Raw genomic sequence first — 24313 nt, 5'->3', positions numbered from 1 at the left:
TATTTGGATGAAGTTAATCTTTATTGGTGTTGACATGGTATATCTTGAATCTAAAAAGAAAATGCATAAGAACCCCTGTAGAGTAGCCTCTTAACTCATAGAAGTGATTTTAATCATTTGCAATACTTATTTTATATTTTTAAATGTGTCAGCATTTAACTGGATTTGTTAGGTTAGCAGTTCAGACTCTAGATGTAGAGGGCATATAGATGAATGTCTGCAATGCAATGTGAGTAATATTAGGACTATGTATATATGATTCCTTATAGATTTAAATCAAAGGAGTAGGGTTCTTTTTTCTTGAATCTATGTTTCAGTTCATAGAATCATAGAATGGATTGAATTGAAAGGGACCTTAAAGATCAACCAACCCCTCCATCATGGGCAGGGACACCTTCCACTATATCAGGTTGCTCAAAGCCATGTCCAACCTGGCCTGTTATAGGTACATATTTACTTCCTTTTCAGCTAGTATTTGCTATAATGCAGGAAGGGGCAATACTTTGTTAAACGGGGGGTCATAACATTCATGAGCAATATAGACATGATGGATGATGCTCTGTAGCGATTTACAAGAGAAAGTAAGTTCATAATTTTTAAATATCTGTCAAGTACTTAATTTGCTTTGTATTCTGATACTCATCAGGAAAAACATTTAAATAATCCATCTGTCGTAGTCTTGTCCAGAAGACAGGAGTTGTATAGAATGAACATAAAACCCCCTAGGTTTCCTTGCATATACTTGCACTGGTAAACCTGTTCAGAAACTCAGATTCCCTGTACCTTGGCCAGGCTCTCTGCCCAAGATGCAAAATATTTTGTATGTCTGATGTAAATGTATTGTTGTACTGACATACTTGGTGTAAAGCAGCTGAAATTGCATGACCCTGCCTGGGTGGGGACATAATACAGTTTGAAGGCACTGTTGCAAAAATACCTGAATGTGTTGTTAGGGGGAGGGGTGATGGAAATAAAACAGATCATTTGACATGTGGTAGTTCAAAAAAGGGGAAAAAAAAAATCATGTGGAGGAAGCTGAAACCAATGACTATGAAATGAGACTGTTCTAGTTCTTGTCACATTAACATATTTATGATCTTATCATGTGTTGATTCACTTCCTAAGGTAAACTTTTCTAGCCTAGTTTTCTGATTCAAACCTCCAATAAATCCAGGTTGTTTCTTTTGTAGTTGATTTTCAATTCTGTGCCATGGTATTGCATCATGAGTTAGGTTCTAACCAGTTAATGCTGTTCTTCCTCACCGAAATGTTAACTACTGCAGACAGCTGGAGTCTCTCTGGCTGACAGTGCTCTGTTATACTGCAATTTGCCTGTCATCATTGTGGTTTGGTTTGGTTTGGTTTTTTTATAAAAAATGAGTGAATAACAGTATTCAAATGCAACCTGCCCTCTAATTTTCCTAACCGTGCAGGGGAAAATTAGTTATAAAACCCACCCAGAAAACACTTGATTAACTCAGCAGGGAGGTAGGCTGAATAGTGAAGATGTAGCCTCCACCTCCTTCCATTACAGAGAAGGAAAAACATTGAATTATTTAGTTCTTGAGTTACTTTTCTAGTTTGACTAACCACATTAGTTACTATTACATTGATTTTAATAAAACCAGAAGATCATGTTTGGAATGTGTAAGTCAGTACATTTGTGGCTGCCATGCATGGAATCAAAGAATGGTTTAGGTTAGAAGGGACCTTAAAGCTCATCTAGTTCCAGCCCCCTGCCATGGGCAGGGACTCTTTCCACTAGACCAAGTTGCTCCAAGACCCATCCAGCCTGGCCTTGAACACTTCCAGATATGGGGCAGCCACAGCTTCTCTGGGCAACCTGTTCCTGTGCCTCACCACCCTCATAGTGAAGAATTTCTTCCTAATGCCTAACCTTCTTCCAGTTTAAACCCATTCTCCTTGTCCTGTCACTATATGCCCTCATAAAAAGTCCCTCTTTGCAGGACCACCTTAGGCACTGGAAGCTGCTCTAAGGTCTCCAGTGAGCTCTTCTCCAGGCTGAACAAGCCCAGCTCTCTTAGCCTGTCTTCAAAGGAGAGGTACTTCAGCCCTCAGAGTGTCTTTATGGCCCTCCTCTGGACTGATTCTAACAGGTCCATGTTTTGACGTTGTGGGCCCCAGACCTAAATGCAGAACTCCATCCAGGTAGGGTCCCAGGAGAGCAAAGTAGTGGGGGAAAATCAGCTTCTTTGACCTGCTGGTCAAGGTCCTTTTGATGCAGCCCAGCATGCAGTTGGATTTCCAGGCTCCAAGTGCATGCTGCCAGCTCATGTTATGCTTATTGACCAGCACCCCCACGTCCTTCACCCTTAGGGCTGCGCTCAGTCTATTCTCTGCCCAGACTGTATTTGTGCTTGAGGTTGCCCTGACCCAGGTGTAGGACCTTCTTGAATTTCATGAGGCTTGTACTGCCCTACCTCTCAAGCATGTCAAAGTCCCTCTGGATGACGTCCTTTACCTCCAGCGCATCGACTGCACCACACAGCTCGGTGTCATTGGCAAACTTACTGAGAATGCACTCAATCCCACTGTCCATGTTGTAATTGTAAAATGCAAAGCTAGTTATCATCAAAGCGGAAGATTTTGTAACAAAAAACAGAATACACATTTTAGGTGAATAGTAGGTCTGTTTGTAATCTCATCTTTGAGTGGCATTACACACTGAAACTTTTCTATTAAATACATAATATTTGAAGAAAGTAGTGCAAGATTTTACAAATATTTAAGGGAAATAAGACGGCAAGTTTATATAAAAATTGACATTATTACTTTGAAATTGTTTGAACATGACTTTTAATAGCCCTTTTTCTTACTACTTAATTTTTGACAATACTTTTATTTTGGAGGATGTTATCAGTTCAGTCCATTAAATAGTCATCCATTTCAGCGTTGCTCAACAGCTTTCCTGTTTGCTCAGCTCATGAGGGAAAACAATAATTAAGGAACTAAGAGGCTTTAAGCCTGAACAGATATCTTGAAAGATATTTTTTGGTAGATGCATACCATTAGACACGCTGTTTACCCATCCAGCAAAGTAGGTTCAGCAGTAGGATACAGCCGTATATGCTTCACTGCCTTTAACATATGTTCTACATCTATCTTTAAATTCCTGGATAATTTGTTATTTCCACATAAGTATTATAAAACATTTGATGATTTTATTAGTTTTGTTGCATTTTCTTAAAAGAATGAGGTGCTTACAGTAAATTACAAGTCTTGGTCAGTGTCCTCTTCCTTCCTTGGTAAAATGAGGAGTAAAATGCATATTCCATTCTGCGACTCTGTAATTTGTTTTTCCTTGTATCTTTTACTTGTTGGTTAGTTTTAATGATTTTAATTTGAAAAAATTAATGAATTGTATTTGACTTGTGGAAAGAAATTTAGAATGTACCCATTTCCTCTGAATTTTGTGATATTTGGTAGCTTGGTAGGTCACAGGGACTCAAATTAATGTCCATCTCCCCCTGGAAGACAGCCTGCACCTTGGCTTTTATAGTCCAAGTTCTGTTAGGCTGCTGCAGCCAGTCAGCATCATGTTAGCTCAAAACCAGGCAAAGTTTTGTGTTGTCTTTACCAGCCGGTTGTTAAGGATCAATCTTCACGATAAGAGAGATCTGGACATGATATTGTTGGGATGTTTACGAGATACGGGAGGGAATGGAAAGACTTGGGTGGATGAATTTGTGTGGGATATTGTGCCGGTGGTGGGAACAAGATACTGCATTGAAAGGGACATCTGAAAGGTAGGCTGCAGATGTAGGGAGACCTTACCTCATTAGTTCTCATGTTCACTGAGCTACTTGTACTGTTATTTTTCCACATTGTAGTTATGGTTGCTGTGCTTGAGATGTCATTACAGGGATCCAGTTTTCATAACAGGGGCAAGTCAATTTCTAAAAAAACCACCAAACTTGTCTTGAGGTAGCTTCTGAAAAAGAGACTGATTACTGTTGAGCAATTTTAATACAATTCTGCAATGCAGCCTGTTTGTTGTACTTGGAATGATGCCTAGATCTGAAAAATTAAAGCCCTTTACAGTTCCCCGAGAACTTTCCTCATGGATTTCAGGGCAACCAGAGTTTTCTGGTTTCTGATAAGCATTTTATAGAGAGAAGAGAACTATCATTTCAGTTCTTGTATTTGAAACTATACTGTTGAAATTTCTTGTGCCTTTAAAAATTACTTTGATTAGCTTTATGAAAATGTCCTCCTTTCTCTGGTGCTTGTGCATTTTGGTATGTGCATTGTGGTGAGCTTTTCTCTGTCCTTGTACCCTTTCTGACACTGTATAACTTCATCCATGTGCTTATATACTTTGATTTATGTCAAAATTGGGGTTTACAGCTTCCTGGATTTGTTGTCTTTTGCACTGCTCAGATGGAGGAGCTCACTGTGGTGAAGTTACAGGAAAGGCAATGGAAGTCTGCTTAGGGTTGTCTTGATTCCTAAAGTGATTTGCCTTTAAAGATAAAAATATGTTCTTGTAGGGGCAGTGTGAAACCAGATTAAGCATTCTTTGTTAGGTATTTGTTGCATAAACATATTACTTTCAGAGCAGCAGCACTGTGTGATGGGTTTTTGCTCCCAGCCTGCGGTGTCTCCAGGTATTCCCTGGAGCAGGTATCCAGGTTACCATCCTTCCAGAGCCCTAGGAGCATGGGTGGGAGACAGCAGCATCTGTCCTTCTCTGATGAGCAAAATAGTCTCTTGCTGCAGTTACAGTAAATCTGAAAGTAAACATTTAACAAATTCCCCTTCACCTTTTAACAAGAATTAATACTTTTAATCTCAGGTTTATCATTAGGGTTGCGCAATATAAGCCCCTCTTTCAAATTGTGCTTTATGTTAAACATTCGAGCCTAGTGAGAGAGGGAGGCAGTGCAGCTATTTCTGAGTTTTCATTATAGAATTATGAATATTTCTTTCTTGGAAACATTTTTAAAAAAATGATTTTCAGTGACAGATTGCAAACTTTTACTTTCCTTCCTCTGAGTTTTTTTATGCATTTTAGTTTCCATACCAATCCGTCAATGCACAGATATAACTGAAATAATGATTCAGAGGATGTCTTGTAGTATGCCTAGTTCATTGCAAAAAACCTCATTGCTCTTTACCAACCAGAATGCAGAAATACTGTATTTTGGCCAGAGATAATGCAGCTGTTTCAGTCTTAAGAGCAGACTTTATGCTGTTTAGCGCAAGAACTTCAGATGTAGATGAACTGCATTTATTTCTTTGTATTTTGGAGAACAGTTTCCAATATTTCAATTGCGTTTTGAAGGTATACGAGGAGTACAGTCTGGAAGAAAACCAGAGTAGATTAGCACCCAGGTGGTGTTATTGCTGTTAAATGGTGTCTTTGATAAAGAAGTGAAAAACCATGGTTGTGCATTCATTCAGCTATTCCTGAGGCTGATTAAAAAAGGTAGGCAAAGACCATCTGTAGCATACTTTTTAAATACTATTGTACTGAGCAGTAGGTTTTTGAATAGTAAAAACTTCAGGTAGTTCCAAGCTCTGGAAACTGTATACTTTTTATATTTTGGTCCTGTAAAATAATAAACAGCAGGCAACATAGTGCAGTAGGCTGCTTCTCAAGATTGCACTGCTAATGAAGAACATATTCTTTCTTGAAGTTAATGATTGTTATATACTTCCTGCTATTTGCTGCCTACCCCTCAAGCAGATTGTCTTCATATACAATTTTGTGAGAGAGATTTATGTTGATTCTGGAAGCCTGCTATTTCAGCAAGCCTTCATCCATAGTGTCCGTGTCTCAACATGAGTCAACAAGACTCTATGGATACTCAAAATATTTTGAAACCATATGAACAGAATGTGTATTTTCCTCTGGCTAGTAAAACTCAGTCATAAAGTCTTCATAGACTTATAATATGCAGAATCCAAGCAACTTGGCAAATAAATTGTTTGTTAAAGCATATTCTGGCTGTATCTCCAAACTGCGTTTAGACAAAATAGCATTTTGTTCATGCCAGGTATTGGACTGGCTGCTGGAGACTCAGGTTTTCTATTCAAGGAGGTGGAGCAGATTTTTGAGTTGGCCGGTGACCTTTCTAGAGAAAAATGTTAGTACAACATTTGTCCTTTGTACAAATGCTATGGGATGAGGAGAGAGGAATTTTGTATTGCCTCTTAGTAGAGTATGATGTCCTGAATTAACAACAGAAAAGTCAATTAACATACTGATTGCGTTTTGAAAGAATTGGAAGAGAAATAATCTGAGCACTACTACTTCTTTAATAGATTACTCCAAGTTCCTCAGATACTGGTTTTGAGGCTAGATATTAAAATATTGTGTTTCAGAGAAGAGAGCTTGATCTTGAGATGTGTACCAAGACTTGTGAGTGCCTTTTTTATTTCCATCTTAATTACAATGTGAAAAGCTTACATTATGGTCAATTTGCCAGTAGTTATTTATGTTTCTGTACTGTACAGAAGGAGCATCTAAATTAGTTAGTTTTATCATTTAGTGTCTTATCTTTTCAGATAGATCTCTGATTCTGTTGTATGCTTTATACCATGTAGCAATTCATTTGTTGTGCTGACCTGTTCTTTGCTTCTAGTTTATGCTTATGCTTTTGTTCTTTATACCTCTGCTTTCATATGTAGTTTTCTGTTGTTTTTTTTTTGTATTCTGATACTCTTCATTATTCTTTCTCATATTTTCCTTCTTTCCGGCCCAGTTTTTGGCATGTATTTTATTCATCAGAGATTCCCATCTAGTATTATATGAAAGGTTCTTCTGTAAAGTTAATGGGAGACATGATGGGAAAAGACTTCATTTATTCTCCTTTGCAGCTGTGCTTGTGTCTAAAGTTGTATTAAAATGTAATAGGAATGCAAAGGAAGACTCTTTGGTGCCTCTTTGGTGCTTCTAGATGTTGTCTTTGCCTAAATCTGCCCCTTAATTATGTGATTAAACTTCTGCAAATGGGAAGTAGACAAGAATGCATTGAATTCCAGTGTCTTTTACTGGACAGTAATTGTGAATATTAGATAGGAAGTGCAGTTAATTTACCTGAGTGAATGTCATTGACTGCAAGTTACACAAATTACCAGTGCTGGAGTTTAGTTTTACATTTTGGCTCCACATTATGCACTTAAATAAACAGCCACGTTGTCAACTAATAAAGTGAAATACTGAAAAGAAATAACTTTCTATCCCAGCGGCTCCAAAGGATTATCGGGTTAATGGCTACATTTTTATTCTGGTTTTGTAGAAGACCATGTTCTACTCAGGGAATGTAGTTCTAAATCTTTATAATTTTATCACATTTTAAAATGTTTATTTATAGCACTATTTTGGTTTTATCATCCATGTTTGGTTTCAATGAACTTCTGTTCTAGTCAGACTAAAGCAGTGTACCAGGGATGAATTTCACTGGTGCATACCAGGAGCAATCCAAGGCAATACCTGACTTTTTTCCTAAATATTTTAATAGAATTGTAAATATGGTGAACTACCTTGATTGTATGTTTGCTGTATAAATAGTTGCAGAATTTTTAGATAGCATTAAAGTACAAAATATTACGCAATATAAAAATGAAAAGGTGTCACATATTAGTATATACTGGGTATACACTAAAGTGTTTGCAAGGTTTTACATTTTACTCATTATAAAATACCGGAACTTATTTCTGTCAGTCCCTATAACAGTTAGGAGATAAAAGTCTGGCTCATGGATGTGTAGCACTAAGGCAGTCAGCTACTGCTGATTTCTACTGATGTGAATTTTATTGATTATTACAGAAATAAATACTGTTTTGGGAAGCACCTGGGAGTTCTTTTTCAGCAGGATTTAATGTTTATGTAATGCTTATTTTTATATTTTTTAATAGTGTGCAGTTCGTGCAGCTACAGAAGGCAGAATCCTTGTTTTGGAAGGTTTGGAGAAGGCTGAGCGGAACGTCCTGCCCGTATTAAACAATTTACTGGAGAATAGGGAAATGCAGCTTGAAGATGGTCGTTTTCTTATGTCTGCAGAGCGTTATGACAAACTTCTGCAGGTATGGAAATGCTGTTTGGATTTTCCATGGTCTTTTTCATGTTCTTGGCAGTGCTAGGATACTGTTACGAAGGGGAGAGTATTTATGAGTCAGATGGAGGCAGTCTCATCAGGGTTTCTGTGTTGGATTTTTTTCTGGGGTGTTACATAGGATGACATAGGCAGGGTGAAAGCTATGTGAAAAGTCAAACTGCTGCTTGCAACAACAGCAAGAAGTTTTCATCTGTATCTTGTCTCTTCACATGAAAATGTATAGTCAACGTTAATGCTGTAAGCCTGTATGCTTCTAAAATGTAAAAGCCACAATGTAAGAGTAACTAAAATATACTCGAGAAAATAGATTTAAATGGAAATTGTGCACATGAAGTTCAGAAAATGCTTCAGCATTGTAGTAGCCCTGTGTCATGGTTTTAACCAAACCAGACAACTCATTCACTTACTTCCCCCCCCCCTTCTTGCCCTCCCCCTACTCCCGGAGGGACGGAGAGGAGAGTTAAAAAGAATGCAACTCCCACGGGTTGAGATAAGAACAGTTTAGTAACTGAGGTATAACACAAATCACTACTGCTACCACCAATAATAATAATGATGAAGGAAATAACAGGGGAAGAGAATACAACACATCACTACCATCCAATCGATAACTCGCCCCCCCCCAGCCCGACCAAGCACCAACTGATACCTCCTCCAACCCTGCAGTCTCCCAGCCCTCCCGGCTAACTCCCAGTTACATCCTGGGCATGACATGCTGTGGTATGGAATACCTCTTTGGTCAGTTTGGGTCAGGTGTCCTGTCTCTGCTTCCTCCTGGCTTCCCCTCCTCCCTGGCAGAGCATGAGGCTCACAAAGTCCTTGGCCAAACCAAAACATCATTGTTATCAGCTCTGTTCCCGAGCGGAAAGTCAAAACTCTGCACTGCACCAGCTACCAAGAAGGAGAAAAATGACTGCTGCTGCTGAACCCAGGACACCCTGTTGCTAAGCTTTTAAAACATTAGGATACCGAAAAAATGAGATAAAGATGAGCAACGCTATATTCTTTAGTGTTGTCTTGCCTTTAATTTACAAAAGTATATGTAAACAGCCAATCTGAATTATAGGAAATGGTTAGAAATTTTGATAGGAAAAGGGATTTTAGCATCTGCTGCCATTGCTGCTTTAGCCATTTTCCTTTTCTGGGGGCTTCGAGTCCTACTGCTTAAATGTGAGTGGATACTTTTCAGGCTTTCTGGGTCCTCAGTAAATCTCATCAAACAGTTTTCAGTAGTACTCTGCATCTTACTTTCATGTACCATAGCTTCCAATCACATACCTGTCAGTCTCTCCTAACAGTATGACACCTGCTTGCTCCTGTTTCTGTCTGTCATACCTAACAGTGGTAAAGTACCTAATTCAGACCCATGTGGCACAGAAAGGAAATTTACAATAAGCCTTCTGTCATTGACCCCAATTGAATGAAGTTGCCAACTATGCTGAAGTGTATTGGATTTCTGAAAATATATCCTTATTTCTTATGCCTCTCATCTGTTTCCTCTCTCACTCTCATCATCTCCCCATCATTCTTCTGATCCATGCCTTTCCCAAAACATACTTCTGATATTTAATTAGTAGATGCAGTTGTTAGAGTCATTATCATTATATTTTAAATGTAAGCTTTTAAAATGTAATTGTATTTAAAGACTGAAAATGAGAATTCAAATTTAGATAGGCTTTGGTTGCAATTATGCAAATCATCTGCCTCTTTTCTTTTTTCCTTTTTAACACTTTTCCTAATGATAAAATGTTTCAAAATGAGTGCCTTGGGCACACTGCTAATAGTATATGAATTAAATAAATCTCTTGCTACAATGCTAAATCTAATATTGTTGTTTTGTTGTTTGGGGAATATTGTATTATATAAGCTAATGTTCTTTTTCTCTTCTCCTGTGTGAATAATTACTGTACATCTAGATCTGCAGGAAATGTACTCATGTATGGTTTCAAGGAAGACGTAACTGTGATGTGGGAAGACTAAAGAGTGCATTTTTTGTGTGCAGTGAATTTTTATACGATAAGTGAAACACAACATTTAATGTCCTCATAAAGGAGCCTAGTTCTGTGTTCTTGCTTATAATAAAGCGTAACTTGTAAATTAAACTTTTAAGATGCACATTTTAGTCTCTTTTACAGTTAGGGGGAAAAAAAAGAAAAAAATTTGCTCATGGTAACCCACTTCTAATATTTTAGGATACAACTAATTTTGTGGTCCACTTATTTTCTGGTTTTTTTTGTGAAATCAATGGTATAATGATAATTTCTCAGCTTTGACTATCTTCAGTCAAATTGCTACAGGCCAAAAGCTGCACTTAATCAAGTATTCCGTCTATGTTCATTTTTGAAAAACTTGCTTTTACCAGCCACAGATTTGAGTAGTTCAGCCCTCTCTATCCCCTCTGAATGAAAACATGGCCACATTTAGGTTGAATGACCTGATACCCAGTCTACAGCTTACTCGTCATGAGGCTTTAAGGATGTTTTTTTTTTCTTTTCTTGTTGCTTTATTTTAATTAATTTAGAGTCATGCAAAATCAGAGTTAGATGCTTGGAAGATTGTGCGGGTTAGTGAAGATTTTCGAGTGATAGCATTGGGCCTGCCAGTACCTAAATATTCCGGTAACCCTTTGGATCCTCCCCTTCGGTCTCGATTTCAAGCTAGAGATGTTTATCATCTGCCCTTTAAGGTAAGTGTCCTAGCAGAAAGGTAGGATTGTGTGTACTGACTAGAGCTAATATTTTGACGTTATGTTTTACTTAGCTTACCTTTGAAAAGAATCCTTGAGTAATAAATTTATCTGAAAGGGCATTTGTCATAATGGGGCCTAATAAATTCCTGGAAAGCAGGTTTATTGTTGCCAAGGAATGTTGCAGCAGAAAAATAAACTTCGTAGAACATGTAACCCTAAAAGAAAAGATTTTATAATCTTTATTCCTTTATTTATTTATTTTTTAATAAAATTAATTCTGTGTCAAGGAGTGAGTAGAATCCACCTGTCTAAATTAGAGGGAAAAATAGAAATTATACATCGTGAGTTGTGACCTACAGTCTGATCCCCAAATTAATTTACTCTGTGATTTTACGTTCTATTTGCAGGACCATCTTCAGCTATTATATTCAATTGGATCAAACATTTCCACAGAGAGGTAATTTTTCATATTTAAAGAAAATGAAAATGGAATGAACGAAGAAAAGTGGTGTCCTTTCAGGATTCCTTGCTATTTTTGTGTCTTTTTTCACTGCATAGATACCAGAACTGAAAGAAATTTTTTAATGTGTGTGGGTGTATGCTCACAGAGCTTTTCATATGCAGCCTTCATATAATGAATCCTTAATGCTTTAGAACTTCAATCACACCTTTCTTATTTGCACTCAGAAGTAGTTTCAGCATCTTATACTCTATTTAACTTTTTAGACTTTAGTATTTTAAATACAGATAGCATGTATAAAACTGTGTAATTATTTTTTCCTATGCAGAATTTCTCAGCTCCTATCTTTTGCTACAACTCTCTGCTCTCAAGAATCTTCTACATTGGGACTTCCAGATTTTCCTTTAGACAGCTTATCGGCTGCAGTTCAGATTTTGGTATGTGCATACACATGTGCTGTGAAACTGTATGGGCTTAAAATTAGATTTGGATTATTCGTGTTGTTAGAATAAGATGAGCATTTAAAAAATAAACCTGAAAAAAAACTAAGGATGGTTTGAGGGAGAAAAACACCAGTCAGTTATCTCTGGATAATACATTAACCAAGCATATAGCGTAATAGTAAAGGAAAAAAATATGGCATGATGGAAGATTTGTGTTGTGATTAAATGTATCTTAGTTCTTAAAATGGGTTCTATTCCACTAAATCATCTTAACTGACTCCAGATGAATCTATAGGTTACTTGATGATACTGACATAGTCAGTGAAGACAAATAAAAATCACAACCTGAAAGTTCTTCTGATTTAGTAGTATGCGTGATCATATTGATTGCATTATAGAGACCCTGTTATTCTCCATTGACACCAAAAAGGACCCAAACCAACCATATTCAAATATGAGTATGTGACACAGTTAAGCTGTGTGAGATGAAGCCTACACTAGGTCTTTGGGTTGGCTGGCAGATTTTAGAATAACCATAGTCATAGAGGATTACCTGAAGATACAGGTTGTGCACACTTGAAGATGCAGTAGTTTCTGACAGCCACAGACCACCACAGGGAAATAACAACTACTGCACTTTGCTGAGTTCACAGGGGCAAATCAGTCAGGTCAGGACTACATCTCAGGCGGTCTTTCTGCTTTCTGACAGGCTTTTGTCCCTTGGACTTTATGATTACATAGTAAAAAGTGAAAGTAAAAACTGAAGATGCCTCTGGAAGGAAGTCAGGGAGATGAGATCTGTATAAAGAGAGAGAGGGATTGGTGCTGGTTTATATGCAGGAAGATACAGTCTTGCCGTCTTTACAGGAGGGTAAAACACCAAGACAGCTTCTGAAACCCTCTCTCCAAGGTACCAGGTGCCTATAGAGAACTTTCTCTGTTCTGTCTCCTGTACAGTCATTTTACCTATGGTACTGCTCAGCTGCAGATCACGTCTACATATTTTACTGGATATGCATTAGAACATAACAATTACTTTTGTTACTGTGGTGTTCAGTCCCCTCAGTTGTGCTCTCTACTTACAGACATAATTTTTTTTGGAATTAGTTATACTGCATCAGATGTTAAGAAGTGATTAAAAATCAGATTCACAGAAATGAAATGTTTTTTGAAGGGCTTTAGGAAAGAAATACATGTTGGATTTTAAAATAAATTGTAACTTTTTATTCTTTGAGCTCTGTAGTGAAAAATTATTTTTAAATGAATGCCAGATGGCTTTCAGAATAATGGAAAGAAAATGAGCCTTAAGCTATTATCTAAACTATGGAATGAAGGAAGCATTTTATTTTACATTAGAGAATGTGAAGTGTTATCATTGTATGAGAGTGTCTTTTTTAGGTAGAAGGGAACCGTTTCTTTTAGAATTAGTTTTAATCACTTGCTTTTTCTAAACTGACTGTTCCTAGTGATTCTAGCTACAGCATTTTTCCTTCACATGCTGGGGCACTGCCGTCCTCTACTTCTAGCTTGGTTGATTCACTTGTTTCAAAGTGTGAAGGGAATACATTGTAATGACTAGCTTTGTATCTTCTGTCATGGATTCAAACAGTCCCAAATTTATTTCTTCAGTTGAAAACTCCTGTCTGCTAAATGGGAGAATTTTTTCTTTGGGTACTGTTCTGAAGAGGCTAATTTCATACAAGCCATTGTAATTATTATTAGTTTGAGATAATGTGGACAAATTATATGTTAAGTATTTATATATAGACAGAGCGCTTTTAAAATGCAATAAAGGACTCCCTGATCCTTTAAGCAGGACATTTACTACAGTGACTTAAATGGTTTATTTTTACTGATCTTTTTTAAATATGGAACATTATAAATAGTATTACTGATTATAAGTATAAATTGAATTATGCATTTCATAAAGTATGCATGTCCTGACTTCATTTCTAAGCAACTCTTCTTTCATCTGGGTGCCTGTGTAAATCCAAGTGTATAACTGAAAATCAGTTGATTTGATTTGAATGATATAATTTACTTTTTACTTGGATGAGGGCTTAAAAAGTAGTGCTAGTCCACTGACTATTTTTCACTACTGTTACAAGAAGTTCTTTTTTTAAAGCAAACAATCAAGCATTACTTTAGGGTTTTTGAAATACATTTTTCCACCAACAGTGGCTTCATGCAAATGTTTCTTGAGTATTCATATATACATTTCCATTTCTTTCTCCACTACTGCAGCAAAATTATAAAATCTTTGCCTAGTTCAGGCAGCAACTGACAAAAAATGTAGTACTTGTAACTAACAAGGAGATGGGAAAAAAAATGTTGTTTTCAGTTTTGTATGGAAAGTGCAAGCAGACTTAGTATCTCATTTCAAAACAAAACAGTTTTGATCAAACTACAGAATTTCTAAGAATTGACTTAAGTAGAATCTGTACAATGGGATAGAATAAAAATTAAACACTAGAAATTGCTGTGAATGTGTAGATCAGTATTTAATATATATTTCTTGTCATATTGATTCTTTTTTGGTAATACTATGAATCTTGGTTACCTGTGGTGGAATTTGTCTCTCTGATCTTTAAATATCTTTAGATATCTGAGCGAGTTACTGTAGCTTCCATTTATGCACAGGAAAGAAAGTAATTTTTAGGATCTGGTGGTTCTAATCTACTTGAGACATCTAGATTATAATGAATTGCATTTGAGAAATGCTTGTTTTGAAATTTGATTGAATACTGTATGTAGTGGTCATTTATATCCTGCCCTTGCAGTTTTATTTGTTCAGTGCTATGTAAGATTTTCAGGTTAATGGATGATGATCGAATGAGTGAATAATTTCTTTTTTTAATTTGTATTATTTAATTTGAATTAGGATTCCTTTCCTATGATGTCAGTCCAGCATGTTATTGACCGGCTTTACCCCTATAATGTTTTCCTTGGAAAGGAAGGCAGAACTGCAGTCAAAGATGCATTAAAAGTAAGTATTGTACATATATACTATAATTCCAGCGAGTGATAGATTATGACAGTAGTTCTCCTGACTAAAGTTTCTTCACTACTTCCGTAAAGAAAAGAAATTTTAGGTAAACTGAATGGCTATATTATTGCTGATGCTAAAACAGTGTTTAAAAAAATCCAACCTTCTGAAGCTAGTAGATTTCATTATAGTGAAAGGTGAATCCTATGTGTTCTGTAGAATATTTAAACCCCAGTTCAAAGTCTGCAGAAAACCCCTCATTATATAAGCAATTAATTGAGAGTAGCTGCTTACATGGTTATGTGGTCAGATACTTAAAAAAATACTTCAGCATTTGAGTTTTAAGAGGAGATACTAAAATGGCAATAGAGACCACATGCACAAAATAAATTCAGTATAGCAAGATTATAGATTATATTCGTCTCTGGGTTTGGTCTTTGTTAGCTTGTCGCTGCTTGATCTGTTTGTTGTTTTGTTCACGTTTAATAATAGTTTAAAAAGCCTACAGTTATTATGAGTTATTCCATTTATCCTTTTAAAACATCAGTGCAATGCCAGCTTTCTTTTGCTTTTGAATATGTTGTAGGAGTCATATATGCTGTTGAAAATAAGCATTCACATCTTAGAGCATCTTTACCAGTTCTCTCAGTCCTGAAAATTAGAAGCTATTTGTACATGAATATTTAGATATAACAAACTTTGTAGCTAGTGAATTTTTATTTTTCCTAAAGCCAAGTGTGTGTGTCATGAAAATGTTTGTAGCCCGTCCCTGCTGACACCTTCCATATGCTGCCTTTTTGCATTGGAGCTCAGTCCTGTATTCCCTGTTCAACCAGGCTGGTCTCCTACCCGTCTTACTGAGTACCTTCCATATGCTGCCTTTTTGCATTGGAGCTCAGTCCTGTATTCCCTTGTTCAACCAGGCTGGTCTCCTACCCGTCTTACTGAGTTTTGGGATGGACAATCCTTGAATTTGAAGTTGAGCTGCCAGCTTTCATGAACTTTCAAAGCTGCCTCCTGTGGGGTCCTACCACTTCTCTGAATAAGCCAATCTGGCCTGAAATCCAGGATCTGTACTCTGTTACTTGTCTTCATCACTCCCACTTAGGATTTTGAACTCCTTTATTTCATGGACGGTACAGCTAAGGCTGCTGTTGATTGCCACATCCACAACCAATTGCTCCTTGTTTGTGAATAGCAGGAGCTGTCTGTGCATCACTCCTGCCAAGCCAGTGCAGAGCCTGTACTGAGACATTGTTCCAGGCAGTCTCAGAAACTTAGATTGATTGTCATGCTGTGTTGCCCTTCCACCACATGTCAGGGTGATTGAAGTTGCCTATAAGAACCATGGGCTGGGTGGAAATAGACTCCTATCTGCTAGCAGAGCAGTAACAGTCATTTCTGTTCTTAATATGCCTTTATTTTAAATCCTTTATGTCATTTGGTTTCCCCTGTCAGTTATAAACAGTGAATGTGTTTGTATTCAATACCATCAGCTTCCTCCGTTTTCCATTCTTTTTATTTAATTTTATGTTTTGTGCATGGTTTTTGCTTCCCATGTAACACAGGTTGATTTGCCTACTAAAATACCTCATCAGTCATATTTTTGTGGGTTAATTTGTCTTTATTTTTTTTAATATACCTTCTCGTTACTCCTTATACAACTTTGTACCATTATGTCAGCAAGTACACATAATCTTACTCAGAATTTTATTCTGATTGCGCACAACAAATCTTGTTAAGGAGTAATCCTCAAGAAATACAGAAAATAACTGGTTTTGCTGAGGAACTTCTGTTTGTAATGATATTTTAGTAATAGCAGTGCCAAAACTGTATTAAATATGGGTAAGAAATTTTTTTTTGCATTTCAAAAGAAATATGAGGGAGAGGAGTTTGGCAGAAGTAAGATGATTTCTTACTCTACCTTCCTACAGATACCCAAAGAGTGTCCAGCTAATATTTGCAGTTAAATACTTCTGTGTAACAGAATACAATTAATACAGTAATCTGGGAGGTATCAAGAGTTTTAAAATAAATACTTAAAGTGTATTGCAATTGATGGATTAATTTGTGTGAATTGAATAACTTCTTAACATCAGCTATCATTTACAGAAAATTAAAAAAAAAATCATAAAATATAACCTATAGGCATCAGACTTGGAGACAGATATGGGGAAGTAGTAATCTAGCTGATAATGTATCTTAGTTTCAGGAGATCTTCCTTTCCAGTCTGGCTGTTGGAGCTGAGAAGTGAGGTAGCCAGTGGTTAGGCTAAGCTGCTAGTTTTGGCAGCTGTTAGACCCTGTGCATAATTCTTGAGGAGGTCATATTCTGAAGGCACTGTCTTTCCAAACCTTATCTTTAACCTGGGTAAATCTTTTCCTAATGTGCCTCCTTGCTGACTGAGACTCCATCGAGACCTAGGTATTCCTCTTAATCCTTATTCTCAATAATGAATTAATGACTTTTACCTTCCCTGTGAGTTGAAGTAGCTTGTTACAGTGTTAGTCTTGGGTGCTTAAAGATGCTCTGAAATTCAGATCTCTTGTTGAGTGGATCTAGTTGGAATTAAAATCTGATTTGGACTTAACTCTGCTTATCAACCAATTTTTTTAAATTTGATAGAAATGTCTCCTTATGTCAAACTAGTTAACATCAAAAAATCTGTTATGGATTGCACACTAATCCAGGATCAGCAGTGATCTAGAGAGTTGCTTATCATATAGAACATTTGTACAAGTGCTACAGTTTGCAGTATTCATTAGTTCATTAGCTTGCAACAGACAGGACAGAGGTACCAAAAAAACTTGAGAATGATGTGCCTCTGAATACCCTTATTTGAAGTTTCTGCACTTTGGAAACTATCAATTTCTATTCTGATTTTTAAAGAAGAACTTAAACTTAGAAGGCCTTGCAGAGGAAAATATGAGTTGGTTTGAATTCTGGCCTTTAAAATTATTCCATGCTTGCATGAAATACTGTCATGAAAAGTTATTTTGACAGATGAACATTTGAAATGTGATTGCAAAAGTTAAGTAAATATTTATATAAGCTTTTTCTCTACAAGATTTTTATATAAAGAAATTGCTGCTTGCAAGGAAAACAGTCTCCAGTTAAACATTCCCAAACAATAAGCTTAAGCACATATATGTCTCCCGCACTATTGGAGTTTTCTTTATACTACTGCTAGGCATTTATAAATCTGGTCATCTTCATTTAGTCTGAGTTTAGTGACTCATAAGATACTGAACTGTTCTATACTTAGTTCCTCATTGTTCCATAAAATTTTAGTATTTCACTTCAGATTCATCAGAGATTTTGGGGTTTGCGTTTTTAATTCTCACATGCCTTTTGCCTGCCTTTTTTTCCCCACTGTTGGAAACAACCTCTGTTAGTTTTGGTGGTTTGTTTTTTTTTTCACCTTCAAATCAAGAGAATCTTCCCATCAGAGTTTAGAAGCAACGTAGATCAGGTTTGTCTTAATAAATGAGCAAGTCCCTTTTAGCCTACTATCCTAGTGATTAACTTTACTCTGAGGCCATTCTCGATTATTGTTTTTTCATGCCTTAATTGATGCTGTGTTTACTGTCTTGATCTTGTATCATCAGATCGAAGCTTCTTTGTTCCCTTTGACTTATTTTTGTATTATTTTCACACCCACTTTAATCTTAGCTCCTTGTTGAAAACTTTCCCTTGCAATAGGGAGTCTTCAGAGTACATAGGCCCTCTCTCGTGGGGAGTAGGCTAGTAGTTAGAAAACTGGAATCTTTTTTATTGTTGACACTTTTGTTCACTTGTAAGATATTTCTGTTGCAAATTTTGGTCTGAGGAATGATATCTTTCCCTTTTATTTCCTCCAGAGTAGTTTGTAATCTTTGGGGTTTTGCATTAATGAATGGTCTTAATGCCAGTACATACCATTATAGCGGAATCTGTTCAGGCTTCACTGTCTATCCCATCTTGCACTTGAAGTTCTTAGGTTGCTTCTTGTGAAACAGTTCAGTCCTCCTGTTCCTTGAAAAATTCTCTTCCCATGCAGAGAATCTTTAAGAAAGATTAGTTGCTTTTGGATGCCTCTTTTGGATAGCTTAGCTGTCTTGTGGGTTCAGCATAGTGGTTATCTGCAAATAAGTCTCATTTAAGCTCTCTGTTCCTTTGACCAGTCGCATCAGCAGCCTATTCTGTGGTTTCAGTGCTGAGACATTACTGATCAGAATTCCAAGTAGTCAGAATGCCTCTTCTTCCTTTTTTCTAATTTTTACAGTTTGCCTTTTCTCACATGTTTCTAGGTGTGTAGAATGTGGCCTGATAATTATGAACTGCCAAACCACTTCCCTTATTTGTGATGCCTAGTCTTTTTTTCTTTCCTCTTGAGTCTGAGGCGCTGAGTCTCTTAAGTACCTCCCAAACTTTCTGATACTGAATGTGCTCAAAAGTTGTCCTTCCAAGCCACAAATACTTTTTCCTTTGCAGCTATCAACTTGGACTTTGTGTGGAGGAAGCTGTTTCCAGCTCAGGCAGAAGTATGTTTAATGTGTTGTACATCCATTTCATGCCACACTCTGATTCCATATCTAGCTGTCATAATTCTAAATAAAGAATTATGTCAAGAAGATCTGCCTTAGTCTGAAAGCTACAAACATTTTTGTTTGCTGCTGCTGTTCAGGTGTAAGTGTGGTAATGTGCTTACATGTGATGAATTCAGATTGTACAAATTCAGTTAGGTGAATTCAAGTTGTATAAATTCAGTAATGATCTTCACAGAGACAGTCCTCTTTCAGCATCCAGCATCCTAATTTAGGGTCTAAAAGGCTGGCTGCAGAACCCTCAACAACATTTTAAGAAAACAAACAACCAACCCTCAAAAAACTCAAACCAAAGAACACCTTAGAAATTTTAGACCCCCAAGATCTTTGTATACCAGGTCTGCTGCTGCTGTCTGAAGATCTTTTGTGTTGATGCAGAAGCTGCTGGTGCAGATAATCTTTTTTTTTGCTCATAGTTATTTTCTTTAATTGGTATACAATTAAGGGATTTTAGTATACAAGCACTTTGCAATTTTGTGTATGAGCAGTTTTGGCCTTATCCAAAATGCTATTAACTTAGTAAGAATATTGCCATTTACTAATGAACATAAGAGTGGCTCATTTAACAGAATTATAGTTGGAGCTTTTCTTAGAATCAGTTTTGATACACTGCTCAGTAGCCATTCATGTCATCTGTGGTTGTTTAAATATTTAATGGTATCTAAAGTAGACTCAGCTGTTACAATAAGGATATAATTTGGTGCAGTCCTTTACTGATCATTTATCTTAAATTCATGTTTAAACATGAAATTTTTGTAGCCTCTTGTTCCAGAGTGGGAATTTACAAAATGATGAAGAGCCAAAGTGTTTATATGATTGAATCTCAGTTTTCTTTCTAAACTTTAGAAGATAGTGCTGTGAATCCCAGTAGTGATAAAACTACATGCTTTTGGAGAATTATTTTATATTTGTTACTTCTGTTTTAATTTTTTTTTTTTCAAGGATTTTAAGGAGTTGAATAATACTCATTTTCTCTGATTTACTCAGCTTCCACTGGAATAAAGTGGCTCTATGAGTTCAGTAATTTCAGTTACTGGCTCTTTCGTGCATAAACCCCCCAACTGACTTCACCTTCACTAGCAAAATAGACTTCATGCAGGGTATTTTAAATGGCTTCCATGCTTCCTATATCCAGCATAAAATAGAGTATAATGCTTAAAAGAGGATTGGGAAGACAAATGTCCCCTTTTTTTGTCCTTGATATACCCAGAACATGCTGAAAGCTTAATTTGTACAGGATATCCTCAATTTTCATTGTATGATAAGGCTGTGGAGCTAAGTAAACATAATGTTTGATGGTTATTTTTATTGGTAGCCAGATGTTTAAATCTGCAATTGGTTATAATGACCTGCAGAGATAGGTGGTCTATTATTACACATGCTAAAGGCTATCATCTGTTTCTCTTATTATTGTGTTCTGTCAGACTAAGACTTGGCAAAGTCACTGAACAACATTTTCACTTTATATCTGTCGCTACACTCAGAAAAAGTAGATGGTATACAATCTTTTCACTTTGGTTTTAAATGCAAAATATATAGGTCAACATGAATGTGAACACAGGTATGTGAAGTGAAAGTTGAAGTAAAGTAAATGGATTTAAGACTTCACAAGCACTTCAATATACTTCTGGCCTCGTTTTCAGAAGGAGCAGTTTTAAAACCCAGAAAGCTGTATTTAATAATTAATTTTCTTCATGCCCTAATTCTACAGCGTTTTGAGCTTCAGGATTCAAAAAGCCACTTGCTTCCCCGAAGGATTACCAAAGTAGAAAGCACACATGGAAACAAACCCTTCAAGGCTGATGTAACTGTCCAGATTGGTGAAAAAGAAGTGACATTCCAGGTATGAATTTGTATCTTTATAAAACTATATATGTTTTTAGATATTGTTTTTTTTCATCTCATTGAGATTTTGATACACTTGATACAAAAACTCATTTGCACTGAACGTATTTTGGTAGAATAACACATTTTTTAGGTACTATAATACTTAATTATGGATATACAAGATTTTATTGCTAAATAAACTCATATTTTCCTACATGTGATTCATTAGTTTCTTGTGTTAAAAGAAATGCTAAAGAATGGATGAAAGAAAAGCCTCTAAATTTCCTTTTTTTAAATTGTATTAGAATAACAGAGTACTTATGATGCTTTTGGTGCTGCTTTCCCTTTTTTATTCTAATAAAAACAATAGTCTGTCTACACTTCAAATAAAATCTAATGAGTGCTTGGTAATGTTCTGATGGAAGATGTTGGGAAAACAGAACACAAGTAATCACATTAAGAATGGTTAAAGTTTCTTCTGATGAAGTTTTTAGGTGGTGAAATAAGGTTGTATTCATGCAACATGCTGATCTGCAAATTTGAAGTTAATGTTGAATTAGGAGAGTCTAGAATTAGTAGGAGTCAGAGAGAGGTGAGGAGTATCCTCAGAGAGTTTGTACCATGACAAAGTGAAAAGGGGAGCAGCAGCAAATGGGAATTTGTCAGAAAAAGGTGGTTCTGTAGGGACCTGATTTAACTCTTTCTTGAGGAGAAGGTTTTTAATTTTGTTTGATGTGTAGGTGATACTTTCTGAAAATAGGTCTGCAGAATATCTCTTTGGGAACAAGAAGGCATAAGGAATTTGCAGATGAAACGGTTCCCAGACTAGAATGGGGAGTGAAAATAGAGCCTTAATGTGGAATATGACTGAAACTCTGCAAAGTTCTTGTCAAAGTAACCCCTTCAGGATTTTACAATGCAAATTGCTCTTTTTCTTCCATGTTTCTCTGATAAGCAGTTAATGTTGGTGATTTTTATATTTTGTCTTCAGCAGGAGCAGCCTCAAGTTCTTTGCAAACCCCAGTGCTGTAATTCCATTTGTTCACATTTTGCTACTTTTTTTATGAAAATGAGACAAAGGAAGTGTGAAGAAGGTTGTCTGTTAGAAACTGTGTGATTGAATATTTTTTAAGTGAAAGATATGTTTGTTGGATGACAGTCATCAGCAAAATACCACAGTAGTTTTGGAGAAGTGTAACCCAAGCCACACAAAGCCTAGAGTTATCACAGTGTAGCTTATTTAGCATGTTGATTGTATTCTTTTTTTCCTTATAGGTTCCCGCTGGGACTGCGCTGTTAAAAAAACATCCTCGATCAGATACTTTTATAAAGACTTCCAGCCATGATCAGCTGTTGGCAGAAATGATGCAATCCCATATGGTTAAAGATATGTGTTTAATTGGAGGAAAAGTAAGAATTGAAATTTCTTTTCTCCCTCCTTCCCCGTGTTTCTTAGAATGTAATCTAGTTCTTACTTTGTAACTTTTTAGGGCTGTGGCAAAACAGTTATTGCTAATGAGTTTGCTGATCTACTGGGATACAACATAGAACCTATCATGTTGTACCAGGTAAGTAAACTATGCTTTAAATACGACCTAAAATATAATACACAGGTGTTGATTCTTTCTGTATATTCTCTCCCTCAGTTATTTTAAAAACTGGAGTAGAGCTGTGTATATATAATATATATACTTTTTAATCTATATAATATGGTTAAAAAATAAAGGTTAGCAAAGATTTCAAAGATAACAGTTTTCTGGTCATTATAGAGCATTTTTTACTCTCTGTGTTAGAATGCTTATCTAAAATATCTTCTCATTGCAGGCCTAAATAGAGGGGATGCTGTGCAGCAGTATAGTTAGTAGTGTTACTGTAGTAACCTAGCCCTGACATTGCTTTTTTCAGTTTTATTGAATTTATTGTGAATGTGTAAGAGAGGTAATCTAAATGTAAGCAGAATCATTTAACACAGTGGTCTTTCTCGTAGCCACAGAGAACTGACAGCTTGTTCTGTGATTTGACATGACTGAGTGTCATAAAAGATACTTCATCTTTTGTGTCTTCTCCTTTTTGGATTTTTTTCCCCTTTTGAAAGATGATTCTTGCCTTTAGGTCAGAGTGGTGACCATTGTAATTCATGCATGTTGAATGCCTCCAGAAGACCTTTTGTTGTTCCATCTTCTTATTTATTTATTAATTTTTCCCCATATGCTATTTAATCTTAAATGGAATTCTCCATTACCAACACTATTTTTTTTAAATTGTAATGGAAAACAGTTTTTTTACTGTATTGAGGGTTTTATTTTTGTATGGAAGTTTTTTAACATTATTTCTCATGTTCCATAAGCTTAATCTTTTTTCTGTGTTTGTTTGGGATTTTTTTAATTGTTTCTTTTGTGAAGATAACCTGATATCCTCTTACATATTTATTTTTTATGATGCCTGACACATGGAATTTCTCTGCCTTTTTTTACCTTCCTGTGTATTCTGACAATTACAGTTGCAGTGCAACTATGTTGCAGTAGAGATTAGAGGTTAAGGTTCCATGTTCAACGTTGTTGCATTCTAGAAATATATAATGAGGGTGGTGTTTAAATATAATGTATGCATATTGCACTCAGTGAATATTAACTTTGTTACTCATAGGTGCTATGACAAACAGGCAACAATCTTCCACCTGTAGCCTAATTGTTGCTAAATTATTTATGTTGTGTCTTAGTACAGATGTGGCTTTAAAGGTGAATTTGGAGTGAAATGTGCATTAACTCTATTTGAGACACGCACAAGCAGTTGACATAGTCATGGCAGTCATGGGGTAAAATGGCAAGAAGGAAGAACTGGAGAAGTCATAAGGGTGTCCAAGGGCTTTGAAGGTGGTGGCAAGGAGTTTGTTGTTGTAGCTGTGTTTTTAATGAATTGGAAGATGAAATGTCCAGTAATTGAAAAAGTAAGGGCAGAGTGAATGTTTCTACTATAGAAAATGTAAAGTTTGTATTAAAAAGATTGACACAGGAGTAGCAGTAATGGTTCCAGGAGGGTTGGACATGCAGGATAATAAGGGAATTAAGGTTTTGGAGCCGTCAGTTATCTTGGAGTGTGGTAAAAATGGCATAGTGGGGCTGCTGTACATTTGGGGGTTTTCCCTTTGATTTCATCCTGGCAGCACTTCAGGCTTTCTCACAGCACTGGGATATTTTTGCAAACTCCAAGCTCTGTCGTGCTTAACAGCAGTCTCCCA

General features: G+C 36.3%; 1 protein-coding gene across 1 annotated transcript in view; it reads left to right on the top strand.

Annotated features, from left to right (window-relative positions):
• Positions 1-24313, top strand: part of VWA8 (von Willebrand factor A domain containing 8) — a 176684-nt gene that overhangs the window by 26165 nt on the left and 126206 nt on the right. Inside the window, exons 5-12 of the mRNA XM_057409687.1 lie at positions 7885-8052; positions 10606-10770; positions 11181-11230; positions 11562-11670; positions 14558-14662; positions 20960-21091; positions 22351-22485; positions 22566-22643. Of these exons, the coding sequence (XP_057265670.1) occupies positions 7885-8052; positions 10606-10770; positions 11181-11230; positions 11562-11670; positions 14558-14662; positions 20960-21091; positions 22351-22485; positions 22566-22643 (942 nt within the window). The remainder of the gene's footprint in view (positions 1-7884; positions 8053-10605; positions 10771-11180; positions 11231-11561; positions 11671-14557; positions 14663-20959; positions 21092-22350; positions 22486-22565; positions 22644-24313) is intronic.

Source organism: Pezoporus wallicus, unplaced genomic scaffold (genome assembly GCF_028554395.1).
Source record: "Pezoporus wallicus isolate ANWC-B61680 ecotype Strahan unplaced genomic scaffold, APGP_CSIRO_Pwel_v1 contig_2543, whole genome shotgun sequence".
Lineage (NCBI taxonomy): Eukaryota > Metazoa > Chordata > Aves > Psittaciformes > Psittacidae > Pezoporus > Pezoporus wallicus.
The sequence above is the reverse complement of the archived record's forward strand: the minus strand, read 5'-3'. Positions and strand labels throughout refer to the sequence as shown.